Source organism: Helobdella robusta, assembly GCF_000326865.2.
Source record: "Helobdella robusta unplaced genomic scaffold HELROscaffold_12, whole genome shotgun sequence".
NCBI lineage: Eukaryota > Metazoa > Annelida > Clitellata > Rhynchobdellida > Glossiphoniidae > Helobdella > Helobdella robusta.
This window is the reverse complement of record NW_008703664.1, coordinates 3,161,701-3,175,661: the sequence shown is the minus strand read 5'-3', so window position 1 is coordinate 3,175,661 and position 13,961 is coordinate 3,161,701. Positions and strand designations below refer to the sequence as shown.

The 13,961-nt window shown below is 32.1% G+C and overlaps 2 protein-coding genes across 2 annotated transcripts in view; both read left to right on the top strand.

Annotated features, from left to right (window-relative positions):
- Nucleotides 1-5,061: 5,061 nt before the first annotated feature.
- On the top strand, nt 5,062-8,431 carry HELRODRAFT_167979 (hypothetical protein; the record flags this gene model as incomplete). Its single annotated transcript, XM_009013687.1, has 7 exons — nt 5,062-5,129; nt 5,668-5,788; nt 7,011-7,082; nt 7,583-7,611; nt 7,705-7,753; nt 8,093-8,131; nt 8,309-8,431. 7 exons carry the CDS (start codon nt 5,062-5,064, stop codon nt 8,429-8,431), a joined length of 501 nt encoding a protein of 166 aa, XP_009011935.1.
- A 4,435-nt stretch (nt 8,432-12,866) lies between these two features.
- The window catches only part of HELRODRAFT_167978 (hypothetical protein), a gene marked incomplete at both ends in the record, with an annotated part of 2,598 nt that continues 1,503 nt past the window's right edge, over nt 12,867-13,961 (top strand). The window contains one exon of the mRNA XM_009013686.1: nt 12,867-12,917. Within this exon, the coding sequence (XP_009011934.1) occupies nt 12,867-12,917 (51 nt within the window). The remainder of the gene's footprint in view (nt 12,918-13,961) is intronic.

Genomic DNA, 13,961 nt, shown 5'->3' with positions numbered 1-13,961 from the left:
TTTGTATGACAAATAAGGTAGTTAGAAAATTTTAATTTTCTTCTTGCTGCTTTCTTTTTGCAATTAAATTTTTGACTCATGAGTAATTAAAGAAAACAATTGAAATCAAAATATAAACTTTTAAAAAGTTCAAATAAAAAGAATAAGAAATAGTTCAAATAAAAAAATTGTTCTTATTATTATTTATTATTTTATTATTATTAAATAAAAAAATTGTTCTTATTATAATTATTTCTATTTATAATTGTTGGAAAAGTTTTTCATGATGTTGTCTGAAGTTTTCATGACACTTTGTTTTGACGATCACAAGATGAAAAGTAAAATGAATGACTAGGGGTGGGCAAAAAAAGGTCTTCAGCCACAAATGAACATGTTAAAAATTTCCCCCCACCCCCGGTCAACGGTCGAAAAATGCACATATGCGGCCCTTCAAAGGTAAAATAGTTTTCAATGCGGCCCTCACAGCAAAAAGTTTGCCCACCCCTGAACTAAATGAAAAAGCTAAAAAGCAAAAAAAAAACACATAAAGTTTTATCTTATTCTTATCTGACCAGCCTTAAAATTTTATCATGTTATAACAACAACAACAACAACAATAATAATAATAATAACAGTGGTGATCAGATAGGAAGTTGTTAACTTTTGAGATTTATAATTGCATGCGAATGAAAATCTATTCGCAACGTGAAAATTTATTATAAACAATAATAATAAAATATTATATGTTAAACCTCCCGTATAAAATAATACCCAAATTTAAATGTTTTAATGAAGCTTGACGAAACGTTGAAAATAAACAATACACGAAAGCATGAATCACTATTAAAAATGTTTGAAACTGGAAAAGTTTAAAATATTTTTGATGAAATTGAACGAAAACTCAGAGCACTTCTATGGACATTCGGTTAGATCTTGGCGTGCAGATCAACAAAATATCAGGAAGCAGAGCGGAGTACATACCATTCCCTGTCAACTATAAGCTTGAAACAAAGTAAGTAATCCATATTTTTCCTTTTCTTTGTATGCCTGTATTTGTAAAGCCTAAGAAATATTTTTTTTTAGAATTGGAAGTTTTTACATCATTTGCGTCATCATTAAAATTAGAAATAATCTTCACCGTTCCTATGTCTTGCCATAACTTAAAATTTAATATTAACGTAAATATTTTTTATTCATTATAGAAATATTTCAAGATTTTAAAATTGCATTGAAGAACACGCGGCATTCAAATTAAAAAAACCAACCGCCACTCAAGGCATTTCTTTCCTACGATTTCTGAATCAATGATTCAAGCTGGGTGCACGCAGCACAACACATGCAAGTCGTCTTGCCTAATGCAAAAGTACTAGCACGACACCAAATGTACACCGAGCTACAACCTCCATTGTGAAATTAAATTTTTTACATAACAAATGCAACATTTTTAACGTACAAATTAAATACGCGAGTTGTCTAATGTGTTTGTACGAACGAAGAGAACATTGAAACCTGGCATCAGCATGAGAATGTTGTGCATGCACGTCACATAAAATCTCTTTCTAAGATGAAGCACATGTGAGATTGAATATTTGAGTCATGCATCATATGCACAACAAAAAATATTTTCACATCCAATCATTTATAACACTCACACCATCTATCAGAGCCCAAAAAAGAACTGAAGAAGTAAAAACAGACAACACGCAAGCAGTGGCAACACGAACACACGAGCAACATGTGCACTATAAACAAATCGAGCAGCAAACAATATAAATAATTTGTGCAACAAACAAACAGACAAACAATACAAACAAACAAGCAAGCAATAAAAAAACAGCATGTACAGTGTACAATACCAGCAGAGGTACAAGACAACAACATGCAGACCGAGTGATAAAAACATGCACAAGAAACCAGCAAAACATGTAAAAATGCAACATATGCAGCAGGCACATCTCAAGCAATACGTACAAAACAAAATTCAAACAGTAAACACACCTGAGCTTCACAAAGAATTAATGTTTTTAATTTTTTATAACAAAAATTTGTTCAACGCGACGTTAACCTTAGTTCTACCGAAGTATAATGCATATAAATACACTTCCAAGTGGATTCCAATGATTCTAAGATATCGGCAAACAAAATAAAAAATGCGTGGAAGGTTTTATTTAATCATGATAATAATGTGAAAGAATGTGATGTTTCTCACACTATCAATGAGTTAACATTGCGACAATATCCTGTCTTCCTTTATTTCTTAAAACAATACCAACGTGCAGTGGCGTCACTAGGGGGGTGCGGGGGGTGCGGACCGCACCGGGTGACACCCTCACAGGGGGTGACACAAAATATCACTGTATATGTTTTTATGTTCCTCCATGAAATTATTCTTATCATTAATTCAGCCTAACCCGCCCAGCGCCCAGAAATGTATTATGAATAAAATTTTTTTCGTTCAAATCATTTTTGTATTCGACATTTATACCATTCAAATTCGACGTCCGAATTATTAAGCGCCGCGGCCGAGCACATTTAACTTGTTCGTGTTTATAAATTTTGCTAAGAATGCGGTATGTCTATGGGGTGTCATGAGAGGGGTGACACCATGAGTTACCGCACCGGGTGACACCAACCCTAGTGACGCCACTGCCAACGTGAAAACAAAGATCGATCATTGAATTTAATTTGTTTTCGCGTTGAGTGCAAATTTCTGATTTAATCGTCATTAAAGCCTTTTGGCCGAAGTTTTTTTGCATCAAGGATTAGAAATTTGACAGCAGCAATAATCCAAGCGATTAAGACATCAACTCTCTTGAAATGGGAGATGATGGCAAAAAGTTTATGAAACTATTAAACTTAAAGGAAGCTTGTTCAAAAAGTGCTGAATAAACTTATATTTAAAAAATACTACCACTATTACCAACAAATAATAATAATATTAATATGAACTGAAGCACAATAACATGCAATCAAGACAGACAAACCACAGAGAGCAAACAGGCAAACAATAACCTTCATCTCATCTAGACCTGATTCTATTTGCTCTGCATACATGAAATCATTGATGTGCTTAAATTCAATTATGAATACAATTCTTTTATAAACCTAAAAACAAATAACAATATTAATAATAACTATTTATATATATGATTAAAATTAATAAAAATTAATGTTGAAATCTTTAATAAAACTTAAATAAATCAGAATAACAGATTGCAATTACAAATGTTATTATTGCTACTGCTGCTGCTACCAACTCTGATGCCACAACTGCTCCTAAAAATGCAACTTTTATTATTTAATTTTTTAAGAGCCGGATTTACTATTTCAGGAGGCATAAACTGACAAGTCTTCCAGGCTCTTTAAAAAATATTTCATCAATTGCATTTTTCATGTGATTTGTACTGAAGAGCACCGACAATTTTGGATTTTGTGAACTGATCGCATATTAATGAAATAAACGAAACCATATTAGATGCTGGGGGTTTCACATTGAAGTTTGAAAAATACGTCCGGCAAAGAGGCAAGCAATTCTAGTATAGGAATGTGATGACCGTTCTGCTCCAGATACAATGCATCTAATCAGGTGCTGCTGCCAAAAACAAATTACATTGCGCCCTAACTATTTTATGTTTCTTATGACTTTTCAAAACAATTAAATGATAGATAGAGCAGAGGAACGCCTTTAGTTCACACTAGGTCCAACTTTTCAGAAGGAAATGATACGTTGCTTACAACTTTTCCATCAGCATTGTTAATGTCAGGTGTTATAAATTTGGTATCCAAAGTTTAAGTGTAGCTCCGATGACGCCCTCGATACAATTTTTTGACTTCGCATGTTTGCTTTGCGTAATTACGCATCGCAGTAGTGTTGAGCGCTAAATAAAACATGGGACTTCTTATTCATTATTTATTATCCACAAAATTAAAAATAAATTTTCATCTTATAAGTTTACAAAATAAGCTGGGTCCCAGTTTGCCAATTGGTTTTGTTTCAACGCTGTCACTACAAATAATAATTTTATTCATAATATTAGTTTTACTGTCAATTTAGTAATTAAACTTTTTTTAATTGTTTAATTAATTAATTTCAAATGTGATCTGTTCCAGGAAAAGCTTTAGTTTTCAGTTCAAAACCAAATCTACTCATGGCCTCATCTTCTTGGCAGGAAATTTCGAAGGGTAAGCCAACATTTTGTTTTTGCTGTTGCTGTTACGTCAGTTTATTATTAACATAATAATTTCTTATGTGTCCATCAATTGTTTCTCACGACGCAGTTTCAATTGAAGTGCCATGTTTGAAATATTAAACTGTTTCTCACTAAGGTAAAAATATTTCCATTCTGATCTGAGCGGCTAACTACGATACTTTTTTTAACAACTTTTTTGAGAATATTCATTCCATTGCACTTCAAAATCGCCTCAAATCACTTTTAACGTCGTGACTAACGACACAGTTTAACATGAATCTGTGTAAGCAGCACTTTTAACATCACATAAAATCGCATTGTCTTATGGAAATATCCTGCCACACAAAATATCACGCTGCAGTAACATATATCACTCTACAAAACTTCAAGTAACACAAAAACTTTTGAAAATAGCATCGTAGGGCAAAGTCTCGATAGCGCATAACATAGCATGATACATAAACACGGCATCATTCAACACCATCGCACAACACCACGTACCGCCCACAACCTTCCCAACAAGGAGCCTAACTGACAGGCAAAACAGATCATAGCATAATCGCCTACCCTGCTTTCTTATGATGAGGAAGATGAACGTATCAATTCGCCGAGCTCGTTTTGTACGCTAATGCCCTGCAAGCGAGATTAACCAGATCGTAGCATGCTTTCGAGATCATTTTTATTTCTGTCTAAATTTTGGCTAGAGAGAGAGAGTATTTTAAAAATTTTTTATAGCAAAATGTACAAATTAAATGAATTAAACGGCCGTATATATAAATTAATATTTTACATAAATTATAAGGATATTTTCGCAAGCTTAGTGACGAGCAAGTTATTTTACATTGATGTCATTCGTATCATTGACTGGGCGAATCATCATTCTCATGAGACGATGGCATCTGAATGGCAGCTACTCACTAGACAGAACAATATTTACTTCAGAGAAACCATTAACATCTGGTGACTCGATTGTTAAAGTGACACCTAGTGACACTTATTTCAAATTTGATAGCTCATCAAACATTGGCTCACCACCTTGTTAAAAATGAAGTCCTTGCCATAAATTCTCATTTTGTAGTTGCCAATTTCCAAGTTGTTATTCAAAACAAAGAGTTAAACCCTTGATAAATTTAATTAAATAAAAAATTAATTTTTTTAATTATGATGTTAAAACATATAAATCAATCATGAAATTTGGGATAATTTTTACAAAAAGATAACAAGCTTTAGGTGAACCACTTCTAACTTTAACTCTTTCGTTACGAGATTTTCATTTCATGAAAAAAAACAACAACAAAATATTAGGATAAATTGTGGCCAAAGCCAATTAAATCTTTAAATGATTCTACGTAAAACATTTACTAAAAATACCAATAATCCCAGCCGACTTGGCAACACAAAAACTTCACAATCAACCAATTGCACTCGTTAAACAACTACCTGTAGCCAACAACCAACCAATTTCATGCATTGAATGACCAATCACTGAACAATACAGTGCCGACCTGGTCTCCATGTACCTGATCGAAGGATACGTGGTCTTCGCCAGGAGGTGTGTGTACGGACTGGCGTTCGAAGTCCACTCCAACAGAACCTGGAATGATGGACACTGGCACAACGTTCGTCGGACTTTATTAATTTTGAATATCTAAATTATTAAGTGTTGATGATTAACTTATTTTGAAATTATATCTGTTAAATTTTGAACTAGTTGAAATTCAATTTTTGATCACATCGAGTCAGTAGTTTGAAATAACATGCTTGATAAAAAAATTACTAAAAATTTCATTTCACTACAAACAAATAAGTGCTCTTTATTAGATTTTTATTTGTCAAATTGACGTGTTAATTCTGCCGGATTTTTAAAGTTGTTCACGCCTTTACTCCCAAAATCATTGAACAATTATTTTATTTAAATAAAAGACTTCTTTAAACATTCAAAAAAAAACTTTTAATAAAACAATTTTTTATGTTATGAATACTTCAAAATTGAGTATGTTAAGAACATCATTAAAAATTTAATTTGACAAAATCTCGCATCACTGGATACCTATGAGCACGAAATATCGCAACAATGTTGTGATGTGTTTGTGTCATTTGCATATCGCATATCGATGTTTTTCGTTGAATGGAATGAATCAAATGATAACAAGTGCAAACTGTAAAATATAAAAGTTACAAAATTTTACCTATTAAAAAATTAATCATAAGCTCGAATTTTTAAGTCCTGTTGAAAAAAAAAATTGGTAATGAAAAAATGTCATATTACATACAACATCACTGTATATTTGCTGAATCTGAATTGAAATTTTTGCAACCAGCAAAGAAGACTATCACACAAAAACAACAAAAAAATGCTGTAAAATTTGAAAATTTTAAAAATAGGAAGGTTAAACACCTTTAAAATTTAATTACGCTTATTACGAAACTTATTAGCTGAACTCAAAGGTCTGAATAATAAATGATCGCCTGAGAGTTCTCGCCAATAAGTAGCCAGCAAAACCATCTAAAAATAACTTTCATGAGCTTGTTTTTGAAAAGAAGGCTTGAAAAATACTTTTAAATCTTAACAAGTATCCAGCTTTTTTTCAGCTAAGCCGAAATATTCAACCTATCAAAACTGGATTTACGAGTTGACTTCTCCAAAGTTACTTAAACTCAAAATGTAATATATTAGGTACATTGTTTACCCTACACAGTGACCAATTTTATTCTCGTTACGCCGGTCACAACTTGAGTCAGTCCTTCATACAAATTTAGAAAAGTTGTGATGGTACATTTTTAGCAGAGGTTAGGCATAATTTTTTTAAATTCACTATAAATGAATGAATGAATAAACAGAGAAATCATGACGGGCACTGCTTTCACTGCCCGCATACTGTTTATTGCTATCACAACCACACGAACACACAGGTAACCAGCAAATTAGCACGAACCATTTATTCCACTTTATCATTACAAGTGGAATTGCTGAGATATCGTGCAACGCAACGCAATACAATACAAGGCAATAGAGTACAACGCAATGCAATACAATACAACGCAATGAAATACAATACAATAAAACGTAATACAATACAATACAAATACAACGCAATACAATACAACACAACGTAATACAATACAACGCAATACAACACAATACAACGCAATGCAATACAATACAACGTAATACAATACAACGCAATACAATACAATACAACACAATGCAATACAATACAACGTAATACAATACAAATACAACGCAATACAATACAACGCAATACAATACAATACAACGCAATACAATACAATACAACGCAACACAATACAACGCAATGCAATACAATACAATACAACGTAATACAATACAATACAACGTAAAACAATACCACACAATGCAATTCAATACAACGCAATAAAATGCAACTCAGTGCAAGACCATGCAGTATAATACAACTCAGTAAGATACAACGCAATGCACTACAATTTAATACGATGTAAGGCATTACAACAACATTCCATGCACAACGCAACGCCATGCATTACAATGCAGTGCAACAAGACGTAAAGAAATAAAACGCATTGCATTCCAGTTCAACACAGTAAGTACAACGTAATACAATACATTGCAATACAATACATTACAATACAATACAATACAATGCAATAAAATACAATGCAATACAATAAAACGAAGTACAACACAACACAATACAACTTAATGCAGTGCCATAGATCGCAATGCCACACAACGCAATAAGACGCAGTGCAACTCAACGAAAGCCACAACAGTATTGTTATATCCGCCGGAATGGTGGAATTACGCTATATAATTAATTATTGTTATCTTGTTATATTTGTTATCTTCGCTATTTGTCATTGATTGTAAGCCATAGAATCTTTTCATACTATAGAGGATTGTAAAAATCTACTGTACACAGGCTATATACGGAGTGGCGAATAGCGACGTTAGTAGCGAGGTTTGAAGCGAAGTCGTAAATGCGATTTATGTAGTTACTTGGATTAGTATAGTGTTTCTATTACTGTTGGCATTCGAATAAACGTTCAACCAAGTTTACATTTGAAGCAGTTGTGTTCATCTATCGGAAATCTTGAACCTACGGAATAACGATAACTCGACGATCGTTGGCTTCTAGAACACTGGTGTTGGAGATACAGAGATCTTTGAAGTTATAACATTGGTGTCTGTAGTAACGATCGTTCAAAGTTTACAACAGTGTAACCTCAGCCATGAGATCTCCAATGCATACGTCATATAAATACATAGTTGCTATATCGTACGCTGCACGTAAGTTGATCTTATTTTCTATAGAGACGCCCACGCATTGCCTTGGAGCATGCACATAAGAATTATGTAGATGAGGTGATATTAGGTTGCTTTTCATCTTAATGGCCTGTCCTCAACTTATAAAACAGAAATAAAAGATGTATATGTGTGCGTGTATGCTGAAAGCACTTTTGTGAGAGTGTAAGAACGAACAAATAAACTTCATTTTAGGAAATTATTATGTTTGCTTTACAAATCTTATAATAATAAAAATAAAATAGTAATGTTTGTGTGTTTGTAATAAGGTATGTGTGTTTGTAATAAGGTATGTGTGTTTCTCTGTGTGTGTTTGTGTATGTGTACGTATGCGTCTGTCAACGCGTGTTGTGTTTGCATATGTTGTATGTTTGTTTTTCTACACATTAAGATAAATAACTATAACAAATTTTTGTTCTAAGCCCTCCTTCGATGCACGGCCATTCAAAATTTTGTCAAGTTTATGTTTTAGCGCAAGTTGGTTCACGATCTTGCTTTCATTCAGATAAGTCTGACTAGAAGCTTGCTATAAAGAAAGAAAGATCTTTCTTGTGCTTTGAAAATTTCTACAGAGTTTTTGAATGAAATAACTTTTGATTATGTTGACAGAGTAACTGACAGCATTTGATTGGAAAGATGTTATTGAAACTTGTGGTCTTTTTTAGAGTCTAACTAAAAAAGTTTTAATTGCCAGATATTGAAATTATAAATTTTAATTTTTTCGTTGGAGTTAGGAGCGAAAAATTCTTTTCACTTCGAATATTGACAGTTTAAGAACTTATCGAGTTGAATTTTTATTTCAAAAAACATTTCAAAATTTAACATTTAGTAATTATTCAATAAAAAAAATTATTAAATCAATTGCAATTTAAACAATTATCTGGTAACATTTTAGTTTTAAAATTAAACATTCCATTAGTTTCTATCTACTTCGACTGGGCTAGTTTGTTTGACCAATCTCGATCTCTTGAAAATTGATTTCATTGTTTTTCAGCTCCAGATGTCTTTCCTTTGCTATAATCGTTGTATTCTTATTTTTATTTAAGAAGTTTACATTTTATTATTCGCTAATAAAAATTTTACTGTTTGATCTACATTGCCGGCGTTTCTTTTTCAGAGTTTAAGTTGAGAGTAAAAACTTAAAAATTTTAAAATTTCCTGAAACAGTCTAGTTGTCGTGAGAATGTGTGATAAAAAATTATCTGAAAGTAACACATTGAAAGTGTATGGAAACACCTTCTGAAATAAAATAAAATAATTGGAGTTTCTTCGACATTTACATGCAAATAAACTCGGTTAAAAGAATATAATTGTTACGGCGGTTAAATAACCGTAGCATTTGAATTTAACCTAGACCTAGAAGCAACAGTTCTTAAGCCGGTTAATGATGCGTGTCCAAAATATAACAAATAAGTTACAGTGGCATGCCAAGGAAAGCAAGCCTGTGGCATTTGCTCGGGGCACCATGGCACCATTTTCAAACTCTGTTGTTTTAAAATGTTTCTATTTATAAAAAACAAAACACTGAATCCAAAACTTTAATGAGAACATTTAAACAGCAGTATAAAAAATGACACAAAATATAAACAAACAAATTTTGTCCTCCCTTCCTTTTTATTAGATGCGCTCGTTTGAATTATTGATTGGAGTAAAAATAACCGTCAAAGCAGGTACTGTCATTGTAAAATTAGTGAGAAAATTTTTTAGGATAAGTTATAGATTTTTTGCGTAAAAGCTACATAATATAAGTTAGGGGGCGTTAATGAGGGCTTGCCCAGGCTGTATTTTATAGTCCCCCCTCCCACGCCCATACGCAAACGCCGCTTTGAATGTTATAGTGACACGATTATGATAAGAGGGCCAATGACAGTATAAAAAAAAACTTAGTTTAGTACTTCTATGCTATGACTTTAAACCGCAATCTGGTCTGGTCTAAATAAATTTTAAACCGTCACTTCAATATTAAAGATTATACAGTTTTAACGTGTGTTGTATGTCAACGATCTATTTAATTTTTCATCCGAGCATATATGTCATACCCCATATGCTCATGCCTTACACGCAACAAAAACGCAATTTGCCTGCAAATAATTAACTGGTCAATAAATTTGCCGAATTCTTCAATAACCTAATTAATCGTGAATTATTAGTCAATAAACTTGCCAAATTATTAGGAAGCCTCGTGTTAACGAGGAGATGAATAAACGCGTCCCTCAAATTTACGAAATAGTTTTATTGAGTGTTGCCTGGCAACCTGAGTTCATATTAGGAGCCTGACGGCAATATTTCATATATTTCCCCAAAAATATTCATTGCAAAAAACTTAGGAATATTGTAATTATTTTTTAAGAAAATGTATTATTTTTGTTTTTAATCATTTCTCTTTCAGAGATATTCCCAAATTTTTTATTTAAAGTAATATAATTAAAAAGAATGGAACATTTCATTAGAACAAATAAACACACAAATTAATGCTTGAAAATTTAATTTGGTAGGCGATAAAATCACATTCAATAAAATAATTTGAAAATACTATAAAATGTTAAGTTGTGATGAGAAAAGTCTCCAAAACGTTATTTAATATTCATTTTATTGTTTTTCAATAACTCTGCAGGTTCAATTCCATTAGCAATAAAGATGTTTACTGAAGCATCGCTGTGCCACTATTATTCTGCAATACATTGCAAGCACAACCTTCAACATGAACACGAAATATGTAGAGATATGAGAATGAGTAAGATTGAAAGAATTGAATAGCTACATGACGTGAGCCACACAACACATGTCTAATGCCTTCAAGCGACGCATGTTTGGATGAAAATTGTCATGAATGGATTGGGGCAGTCAGCTGCACAGTGTTGTATCTCATCATCACCCTGAACACTTTTCCTACTGACATACAACATCCACGTACAGCATATGCACGCGCAAACGTATGTGCAAACACATTTCACATTTCCAATAGTGAACCGATTTGCATTTTCGACTAATGTACGTATGTCTTTGAACATAAATGTGTATGTCTGTGCATGTGTGTGGTGTGTGTGATGCTTACAACCAACAGTTAATAAACCAATAATTCAAAGATTGTTCCTCATTTAAATTTACATGAAAACATTCTACAATGTTAGTAATGTACTATATTTTCTAGCAATAACCGTAATATTGTTTTAGGCTTATGAGAGTTGAAGCATTTTCCCAGCAACTAAATACGGACCATTCATGATTGTTTCGACTGTATGTATATAGATAGTTTTTAAACAAAGATTTTCTGTTCGGGCGAATTATTTTGTTTTTTTTAGACTCCAAACAAAAACTTGTGTAAGGTCCTAGATGATGTGACTTTATGATCAAATGGGACATAAGAGAAACCCTGAACAAAAATGTTTGCCTAACGGAACTATCAAATAAATAAATACTGCATAGAATATGTAGCAATACATTGTGACAAGATCAACGTTGTCGAGAAGAAGGTGAAACAACTGTTGGAGTGAACGAGGCCCATTTCCCGCTTGACGATGTAGTAATAGGGTCTCCATTAACAGTTTGATTTGTTAATTACTATCTGAGTTCTTTAGAAGAGAAAATTTTACGACTAAGCCATTTGTAGATGTTTTGTATATAAAAATAGAAGATACTTTCATTTTTTCAAAACAAAAAAGAGAACAACATTACTAACATTAAAAATTTGCTAGCAAAAACTTTTATATTCTTTATTATATTAAAATAAGTTTGCAATTGAAGACTTTATGGCAGTATTTTTAACAACCTTGACATTAACACCCAAACAAATACAACCGAGAATTTGACTAAACAAAAACTCAAACACAACAACTGCCGCAATTCAGGTTGTAATACCTCACCACAACATGACAAATAAAACTCCAATACCCACTGTGTAATACAAAATACCACAATCTGCAAGCGCAAAACCGGTGGCTCTCATAAAAAAGATTTCTGTAAATCAGATGGTCTTTGTTTACAAAATGTTTGAAATGTTTAAATTGCCATTTGGCGGATCATTTTACATTGTTTTGCATGCTTTTTTGATATTTTTCTTTAAAAATTTATTAAAGAATTATGCGGCAAATTGTGCATACGTTGAAAGGATTGCATTATGAATGAAGGATCAATGTCCCTCTTTGATATTTAAGCGATATGGTCCAAATATTGGGAAGAAATAAAGATGAAGATGATGAGGATGGTAGCATTTATAGTTATTACTTTTATTATTATTATTATTTATTGTTATTATTATCATTAATATGTTTTTATGAGGAAATAAGAGATGTTCTCACCAGCAATTATTAATATTGTAATTGTATAAAAAGTGCCGCTGCTTCAGACGCTGGTGAGATCGATGAGGATTGTAAGAGCTGATTGTCTTTGAGATGGAGACGATGTATAATAATAGAGATGATGTAAATGGTGATGGAGATGATGTAAGCAATGATGATGATTAAAATTACAGACTTTATTAAATACCTGAGTGAATATGAGCGACGATTGTGATGATGGGCACAATTCAATAAAAACTAGAATGACGTTTATCAAGTTTGACGATTTAAGGATTTTGGATAAATAGATATAATATTTTTCAAATTATTAATGTGATAATAATAATCTGTTCTGGTTGAAATTAACTAACAAAAACTTGTTATGTAACAACCAACTTCTAACATCATTTTCCAAATGCCGTCGGAACATATATTTAACAAAATCCGTTTTCCTTCGAAAGACAGAGGCTTACATGCAACGAGCAAAAACGAAAGAAAACCCATGATGGATGCATGTGCAGGCGTAACAAGTGAGTGTCTCTTGATAGTTGATAACCTACGCCGAAAGAAAATGAACACTTCATAACCGCACTGCACTCACAATCTACACAGGCTGAAATGCACGGTGACAAATTATTACCGATAGCTTCGACGAGAATAATTGCCATTGATTCTATGGGGCCAATTTATTGAACGTTTTTATAATTGCGGTAGTTAGTTTCTATTAAAAAAATTTCATTAGTTTTAGATGAAAATGAAATAAAATTAGTTTTCATCACAATTCGTAAAATAACAAAATAAGCCTCTAAGATAAATCGTTAAAAACCAATTAAAATAAGAACAGAACTCTCAAATATTTTTCAACCAACTCGCTTAAAAATTATTAAACGCTTGACTACGTGATGTAAAACCCTCCGATATTTCTTATTTTTCTTTATCACGCTTTTATTAACTTCATATCATATGTCTTCTTGTCTGTTTTTGAATTTGTTTGTTTGCTTGTACCAAAATTTGTCAACGATAAATAGATTATATATATATATATATATTATATTATAATATAGATTATATATATATATATATTTTTACAATATTCTATAAGTTCTACCGAATGTTTGGCGTTAATATGTTTGTAGTTCGTTTTTTCAATTTTTCTCACTAAAGTTTTTTGGTGAACGTTTAGTTTATTAAAATTCAAAATAAACTATT